The 8,602-nt window shown below is 45.0% G+C and overlaps 3 protein-coding genes across 4 annotated transcripts; 2 read left to right on the forward strand and 1 right to left on the reverse strand.

The window, feature by feature from the left end:
• The first annotated feature begins 1,053 nt into the window (after positions 1 to 1,053).
• On the forward strand, positions 1,054 to 3,607 carry LOC6565981 (cleft lip and palate transmembrane protein 1-like protein). Its single transcript, XM_001992567.2, has 2 exons — positions 1,054 to 2,139; positions 2,249 to 3,607. The coding sequence occupies exons 1-2, from the start codon at positions 1,228 to 1,230 to the stop codon at positions 3,080 to 3,082; spliced, it is 1,746 nt and encodes a 581-aa protein (XP_001992603.1). The 5' UTR covers positions 1,054 to 1,227; the 3' UTR covers positions 3,083 to 3,607.
• Positions 3,608 to 3,860: 253 nt separating this feature from the next.
• On the reverse strand, positions 3,861 to 6,042 carry LOC6566036 (brahma-associated protein of 60 kDa). 2 transcript variants are annotated; one of them, XM_032739076.1, is made up of 3 exons: positions 5,781 to 6,042; positions 4,439 to 5,725; positions 3,861 to 4,212 (listed from the first exon to the last, which is right to left on the reverse strand). In XM_032739076.1, the coding sequence occupies exons 1-3, from the start codon at positions 5,892 to 5,894 to the stop codon at positions 4,057 to 4,059; spliced, it is 1,557 nt and encodes a 518-aa protein (XP_032594967.1). In that variant the 5' UTR covers positions 5,895 to 6,042; the 3' UTR covers positions 3,861 to 4,056. The 2 variants fall into 2 exon arrangements, with proteins under 2 accessions (XP_032594967.1, XP_001992604.1); XM_001992568.2 differs by having other exon boundaries at positions 4,439 to 5,716; positions 5,781 to 6,004.
• A 346-nt stretch (positions 6,043 to 6,388) lies between these two features.
• On the forward strand, positions 6,389 to 8,567 carry LOC6566037 (26S proteasome non-ATPase regulatory subunit 5). The gene is made up of 2 exons (XM_001992569.3): positions 6,389 to 7,644; positions 7,700 to 8,567. Exons 1-2 carry the CDS (start codon positions 6,509 to 6,511, stop codon positions 8,058 to 8,060), a joined length of 1,497 nt encoding a protein of 498 aa, XP_001992605.1. The 5' UTR covers positions 6,389 to 6,508; the 3' UTR covers positions 8,061 to 8,567.
• The last annotated feature ends 35 nt before the right edge of the window (positions 8,568 to 8,602 follow it).

The raw sequence follows: 8,602 nt of genomic DNA on the forward strand, positions 1-8,602 counted from the left end.
GTTTAAATTTAGTTTCGATTTCGATTACTAACTGCCACAAACATGAGCTGTATGGATTGACGTAACCCATTGAAACAGATACATTTGTATCTTACAAATACTTTTTGTTTCCTGCAGATACTTTTGATTCCTACTAATACTTGTGCATCTTACGGACTCTTGTGAATCTCACATACTCTTGTATCTTACTGATACTCTTCAATATTACAGAGACGTTCTGCATTCTACAGATTTTTTCTGTATCTTACAGATACTTCTTATACTTATTATAGACTTACAGATGCATTCAAATCTGATCTGATCGGATTCGTAACATAAATGAGATACAAATTACTTAAGAGGGTAAATTTGCCGTTTTAGTGAATATCCGGATGTCCTTGGCCTGCCGATTCGAATAAAGCAACGAAAATTGCGAAAATCCTTTTCTGAATTCGACTAATTTTCTCTTTCTTTTTTGTCGCGCCTAAAAGAATGCTTCATTTATTTGCTAGGTGGCAATTTAGCCAATGCAGTAATCCAATTTGAATCGCTGGTGCATGCACATGCTATCATCCTATACAGCAACCAGAAAGTAAATCGATACAATGTGACCACACTCGCATCTCCATTATAACAACACAGGCAAATGCAGGTATGCAGGTATGCAGTCGATGGGAGTGTATTTTGTTTGCGTTATATATCATATAATGATATCGCAACCTGTCTAAATTTATCATATATTGTATTCCATACAACCAAAAATCGGTATATTGTCATTCAAAATGTTCAAATCTTTAAAGCTACTGCATAAATTAAATTAAAGCCGCTCAACTCTGTTAAGAGTAGCGCTGTTATCGCACTGCAAACTCAAACAAAAATCAAAATACTTCTGGTTCGCATTGCGAATGCATCATTAAATCGTCTCACAGTTAAAAATAATTTGAAAATTTGTTAATTAAATGTACTTACCTTATCTAATGTTAATTTAATTAAATTCTCTCAACGCTGCACTGTTATGAAGCTGTTATCGATGTGTGGTCGAGGCGCGGCATTTTACAGCACTGCTCGCCCCACTGCCAACACACAAAAACTGAGATACGCCGGCATTTAGCGCACAACGATGTGCATTAATTATACATTTTCGTAGTTGCTTGCATTGCAAATCATTTAGCTGCCAACGCCACTCATACAATCCTTAGTTACTTTTTCAGGCGTTCGGTAAATCCATCATTGCCATCCGTCACCATCATGGCAATGCCGTCGATCTCAACGCTGGTGGGCGTGGCATTTTTAGCCTACATCCTGCATTCCATCTATCAAATGTCGCAGCTCTTCACGACACTCCAGTGCAGTGACTCCCCCTGCTACACATCCTTCCTGGCGGATCGTCCACGCATGCAATTGGCACTGTTCAGCTCGATCAATCGCAATCCCATCGCGTCCGAGGTGCACGATATTTACAAGGAGAAACGCTTCGATTATTGGCGTCAGTTCGATCACGACTTTCAGCTGGATGTACCGTTAAAGACGCGCCGCAATGGCTCCCTCTATTTGCATGTAGTGCTCGCGCTGGAGGGGGAACCCCTCGAGTGGCGCACACTTCGTCGCGATGGGCCAACGGTGCTGCATACGCTCAACCTCTGTGATTATATGGTGCCACGGGCGGAGGCATTCAATCTCCTTGGCGACACCGAGAAGCAGTCGGCGCCACTGACGAAAAAATCCAAAAAGGCAGCAGCAGCGTCTTCTACAACTACTACATCTGCCTCCAAACCCATTACACATATACGCTCCAATGTGTATGTGACACTGTTGACCGATCTGTTCTCGCTGTCGCAAGCGGATGTGCCGCCCGAGATGGCGCAATTGATACGCGTGAATCGCATGCAACAAATACTGCCCATACTCCAGACAGACAGCTTTAATACGCGACTCAAAGATCTGGTGGCCGTGAGGAGTAATCTAACCGAATTCACCTTCAGCTTCCACTACAAACCGGTTGGCGTGGGAAAACTGCGACTGATGCTGCTCATGGAACATGCGACTCAGGCACTGCTCACGATTGGCTTCGCCACCAAGGACATCGATGAGGTCAAAGGCATATTCTCCGATACAAATGTATACCTGCTCTGTGGCACCATCTTCATATCCAGCGTCCATGTGAGTAGTTAGCCAGGGATGAGTATCCCTTGTCCCACTCTCTCTCGAAATAATCGTTTCAGTTGAGTTAAGATCAGTTGATTGTATTATTAATTCGATTCGATTGCAGATGCTCTTCGACTTCTTGAGCTTCAAGAATGACGTATCCTTTTGGCGCAAGAAGCAATCGTACGAGGGACTCTCGACACGAACAACAGTCTGGCGCGCCTTCTCGCAGTTTGTCATCTTTCTGTATCTGTTGGATGAGGAGACATCGTATCTGGTGCTGGTGCCCGTTGGCCTCGGCACCCTCATCGAGCTTTGGAAGTGCAAGAAAATACTTCGACTAGATTTGAGCTTTAGCTCGTTGATCAATCGCAAACTAGAGGAAGTGGATCAGCGTAATGGCAATGGCAACACCAATACCAATACCAATCCGAATGCCAATGCCAAAACCAAAGGCCAACTGGCCGAGCAGCAGACACAGCAGTTTGATCGGGAGGGGATGCGTTATCTGAGCTATCTGCTGTATCCGCTTTGTCTTGGTGGTGCAATCTATTCTCTGCTCTATCAGCCGCATCGTTCCTGGTACTCGTGGACACTAAACTCGCTGGTGAATGGCGTCTATGCCTTTGGCTTCCTCTTCATGCTGCCTCAACTATTTGTGAACTATAAACTCAAGTCGGTTGCTGCGTTGCCGTGGCGCGCCTTTATGTACAAGGCATTCAATACGTTCATCGATGACTTCTTTGCATTCATCATCACCATGCCGACGGCTCATCGGGTTGCCTGTTTGCGTGACGATATTGTCTTCCTCATCTATTTGTATCAGCGCTGGTTATATCCTGTTGATAAGACGCGCCTCGATACGGGCGCAGCGATCAGTGAGACGCCTTCGCAAGCAGTGGCTGGCGGCGCATCAACAGCAACAGCAGCTGCTACTCGCAGCAAGAAGCGAGACTAGATTAGTAGGATCATCACATGGCTTAGCTAGGAGTAGTTGCACATTCCGTCGATTTCTTTAGCAATTAGCAATTAGTCGCAACCATAGGCTGTCAATAATAACAATTCCACCCGTAACTAAATAGCGCTCTCCACACGAAAACTGTTTTATCTTTACAAAAACAAAAACAATTTTACGATTTAAGATTTTAGAATAGGCTAACAAACAAAGCAATGCGACACGATCAATTAAATTCTATAATCGAAATTCATATAATCCCACAAATACAAATATTGTCAAATTCAATGTCTATTTTACACTTTAGTTCCACATAAAACGTGTCCTTTAATCACTACAAATAACTATTGTTCTATAACTGTATTTATGTACTTATGTTGATTGTTGTTCATTTTAAATTATTATTGTATACTCTACATGTGGATTGCTATCGATGAACAAGTTTTACTTAAACAGCGACCTAGGGAATATTTTATAAATGGATTCAAATATCAAATATAACCGTCATATTTTGTAGTCGAATTTCAATAATCTGACAGATATATACTGCCAAAAAAAATAATATGCTTACTTCAATATCTCAAATACGGACGTGGGATTCAGTTTCGTTCATTAGGCTAACTCGGAAAGTTACTAAAATTCTGTTGCCTATTCAATCCCAGAATATAGCATGATTACTAATCAATCACTTTCGGATAATTGATTGTACGACAAAGGATGGCTGTAATCTAGTCCAGCTTCTGGCGCAGCTTCAACTGACAGATTAAAGTGTGTAGTTTTGAGTCTATTTTATATGGATGTTTTTAATTGTTGCAGCTGAAGCCAGTTTTTGTTGTTGGCAAAAAAATAGTGACACATAATTATATATAGTATACATATATAGTAGCATTTAGAGCTTAAATTAAACTGTCGAAGGAAAAAAGAGTTTCGCAGTGTGCACAATTTGAAGCACACACAGCTACAAGAACCTAACAGGCTTAGCCGTTGCGTATGCCCAGCGCCTGCTCCAATTCGGCCCGCTTCTGATTGACCTTGGTGAAGAAGTAGCGCGATACGGCCTCATGCGTCCACGGCTGATAGTAGAACTCGGCGCGACGCTCCTCCTCCGGATTACCAACCACATCGGTCATTAGCTGCAAACAAAGAGAAAATTAGTCGGAAAATTGGGCGACAATTGGAGAATTTTCCAGCAGATTACAGTATTATTAGATGATTGACCAGTTATGTTTAGCCAAGTCGCATGTATATCTGCCTGACTCTCTTTTCTGATCTCTTAATTCTTATCATTCTGCATAGGACGTAACTGCATTTATCTGGTCACCAAGAAAACTCTACTTGATGGTAATGATGCACACTCACCTTGAGATCCCTCGTCTGGCTGATGATCCAGCGATGGATGAACATTTGCGGATCCTTGGCAAAGCTGAGAAAGAATTCGCGATTTGTTTTCATTTGATTGATGGTATCGACGGTCTCATGGATCTTCGTGTCGAGGCCCTGGATTTCCTGCTGGCTGGCAGTGCTCATCAGAAAGTTGTTCATTTGGTTCTTGAGCGTGTCATCCACTTCGACATCGATGTCGTAGCAGGCGGTCTGTTTATTCTCCGCCCCGCTCTCAATGAAATGATTGATGACAATTGGATCGGGTGGATGTAGGAGCGGATTCAAACGTTGCGGTATCTCGGCGAATTTCATGCGCTGGCAGCTAAATATCTGCTCCAGATACTTGTCACAATTGATATACTCGCGCTCATGGGCGTCCTGCAGTTTATGCGTCTTAATATACTGCCACAGGGCCGAGATGATGACGGGCCGCGTCTGGGTGTGCACGCCCAGCAATCGGGCCAGTCGTGGATCCAGCTTAAATTGCAGCGGCTGATAGTCAAGCAGCAGGAGGATGGTGCAGCGTACGTTGCGATCACCCGGCCTCTTCACCTGAAATCCATCCGTCTCCTGGGTGGTGTGTGTGCGATGCCATTCAACCAGATGATTATCCGGCCCATACAGCTCCTTGTCGAGCTCAATGACCAGCGATTTGAAGAACGATGAGAACTTCCGCTTGATCTTCGTATTCGGATCCCCTTTACCGTCTTCGAGCAGTCGTCCCTCGACACGCAGCTCCCAGGATGCGACAGCGCCCTCATCGCCATCATTGCTCGGCTCCTTGCTCGGATAGAATGTATTCGAGATAAAGATGCGCAGCTTGCGCTTCTGTTTCATCGGTCGCTTGAGCGCCTCCTGTATGTCCAGGCGTTTGCGCATTATGGTCGCATCCAATTTGCGCTCGAATGTCAGTAGATCCATATACGCTTGCGATTCGGGAACCAGGTCTCGCACCTTTTGCGGCAGGATTTTGTCGGCCAGTTTCTTCTTCTTTTTGGCGCCACCACCACCGGCAAACTCACCCTTGTTGGGGCCGCTGTTCATGTTGCGCGATTCCGCAGAACGTTTGCTGCCGCCACCACCGCCGCCAACGCCAGCGGAACCGCTGCCGCGCAGTCCGGTCTGAAAACTGGGCTGGGTGCTCCGTTGGAGGAGCGAGGGTCCGGGACCGACCCCAACACCGACGGGAGCAGCGCCCACCACACTCCCAGGCACAGGCTGCGTTGTGTTCGGGTGCAGCGGAAAACCGCGTGGCTGCAAACACTTTCGACTTGTCAGTCCAGAAAATGCAATTAATCGATTTTGAGTCTTGGCTTACCGGGAAACTGGCGCCGGTTCCGGGCCCGGGATAGGGACGCATGCCAGGCGCTTGTGGCGGTGGCTGGTAGCGCGACTGCACCGGCGCTTGGCCAGGCGCAAAGCGTTGCGACATCTTCACTTCTGTTTAGTTGTTAGTTCTCCTAAATTACACCACTTTTCTTCGGTTTAATTACAACAACGCTTCGTCACAAAAATTTTTTTTGTCTTTGTAAAATGGCGTCGTAATTAGGGTTGCAATATAAAACAAAGTCGACATCGATAAGTAGAAAGCAGCACCGACAACAATAGGCAAGAAACGGCCACACTAGCATCGTATAAACATCGATTAATATTTCAAGAAAATATCGATGACAATTTAAATGTCAGAGATGAACTCCGGTCTACAGGGGTATATAATTTTCGGCGTTTTCAAGATAACCCCGTTCTTTCTTCTTTTATTTTCTATCAGTTTACGTATTACATCTTAAGTTTTGGCACTAACCGTATGGTATTAATTTTATTTACATTTTGTGATTGGTGGTGGACAAGAAAATATCGATATATCGATATTACTAAGCATCCATATATATTTGGTCAATGTTTTCGCAGCCCATCACTGGACAGTGACAAGCAGCTTTCGGTCTGCCACTTATCGATAAACACACACAGCTGCTTGGCTCTTATTATTTCAATTTTAATTCAATTTTGTTGAAGTTTGCTTGCTGTGCAAACCCAAAGCTCCCAAAAATGGAGGAGGAATCGTGGCAGGCAAATGTGGATAAGCTAAGTGCGCGGGGAGACCGCATGGAGACACTGACGACCTTATACACGCATATCAACAAACAATCGAGTATGTCGCGCGGTGCAATTGAATCGCTGCTGCGCTCGCCGGCACTCTACGAATGCGCCGCCGTCGGGGATGCAGCGAAGGAGCCGATGGTGAATATATCCATCGATTTGATACGCACTTGCCTCGAGCAACTGCAGCTGGATACAAGTGATGCTCAGCTGCCGAATCTGTTGAGTCAAGCACTGCAGCACTCCAATCCCGCACTGCGCGCCCTCGTCCTCAGCCTTCTGCTGAAGGCGCTGAGCCGGCAGACGAGCGGTGCTAATGTCCTCACACTGCCCAATAACGGGTTGATCCTCCATGTGCTAGACGAACTGCTGCAACCGGAGTCGCAGTGTAGCACGACTGCCATACAAATTCTGGAAATTATGTTGGGCCAGTGGCCTGCGGATTTGTCCGTGCATTTAAAACTGATGAAGATGTGTACAGAGAACGAGGTCATACGCTGTCGCGCCTACGAGTTGGGCGTGGTGCTAGCCAAGCGCAACTCGGCCGCCTTGGACAATGTTGAGTTCATACTGAATGCGGCGCTGAGTGAGCTGGACAACGACGATGTCCTGCTGCAGGCGAGCGTCATGGAGATCCTAGTGCCACTTGCCGAGCAAAATCACTGTCTCAACTATATGGAGCGAATGCGCATCTTCGATATCATCAGCAGTCGCGTGGAGCGCATCGACGAGAATCCAATGGACACGCTGCTCATACCAAGCATTATGAAATTCTTTAGCAAAGTTGCCGCAGTGCAGCCGCAGAAGATCATCACCGGCTATCCGCGTATGGTGGCCTCCCTCTTCGATCTGATACTATCCGAAGATGTGGATTGCCTTCCCACCGCCATGGACGCGCTGGCCAATCTGGCCAGCAGTGTGCATGGAAAGACGCTGCTACAGCTCCATCACATGCCAACTATGAAGAAAATTATGTCAAAATATTCTGACTTCATTAAGAACCTATCGGCGGCCTTAAAGATTCGACTGCTTAACTCCCTGGATGTGATATATGCCCAGGAGTCGCCAGCCAGCGCTGAGATCAGGTGCGCAACTCAATAAGATCTTATCTCTTATTTGTTATTAACTCCTTTCTTGCAGCTCCATTTTGAAAATGTGGTACGAGAGCTTCGCTGGTGGCCAGCAAGTAGAAAATATTATGGAGATGCTAAAAACACCCTTCCCGGATCTACAACTAGCCGCTTTGAGTCTACTTAAAACGCTGTGCGGATACGTGTGGGGCATTCAGGCTGTGCAGCACACCGCTGGTGCCATTGAGTTTCTGCTTTCCCGACACGCTGATCTGCACAAGGATGTGAAGTATCTGAAGTGGGAGATTATGCAGCAGCTGTCCGTAAGCAGCGAATTCACTGCCGTTGAAACTGTTCGTTTTACCACCTATGTCAATGAGGGACCCTATCATGTCCAGAGTAAGGTCAACATTGCCACCGAGCCGCAGTAGATTTACATTTGGCCTGGCCATAGGGAATACATAACTGAAAACACTCACATAACAGATCTTTGGAATATGTAATAACTTTTGTATTTGGAGTCATCGATTGCGATTATGCTGCAAGCCAAATACAAACTGTAATTAACCCATATCAATTCTTGATTCATTTCATTTAAATTTTAAGATTCGCATTTGGATATCTTTCTATCGACCGCTCAATGAACACTTAACACACTTAAAACATTGCAAGTGAAACATATCTGTAGCCACCACTACAATACTTAATTCACATCAATTTCGTGCTGCGATTTTTTCAATTGTGGCTTTTCTGGGTAATAGAACTTATCATTTTGCTGGCACACCAAAAATCGACAAACAATGAATTGATATACATTTTTGACTTAACGTTTCAACACAAGTCAATTTTTTTTTTCGAAACAAAATAACAGAAATTGTAAAATGTAATTGCAGTTGTAAACTGCGTGAAAAACTCCAAATACATGTATATTTAACATATACCGAATGTATATTTTTTAGAATTACATATGTAG

Source organism: Drosophila grimshawi, unplaced genomic scaffold (genome assembly GCF_018153295.1).
Source record: "Drosophila grimshawi isolate 15287-2541.00 unplaced genomic scaffold, ASM1815329v1 contig_848, whole genome shotgun sequence".
In the NCBI taxonomy this organism is placed as follows: Eukaryota; Metazoa; Arthropoda; class Insecta; order Diptera; family Drosophilidae; genus Drosophila; species Drosophila grimshawi.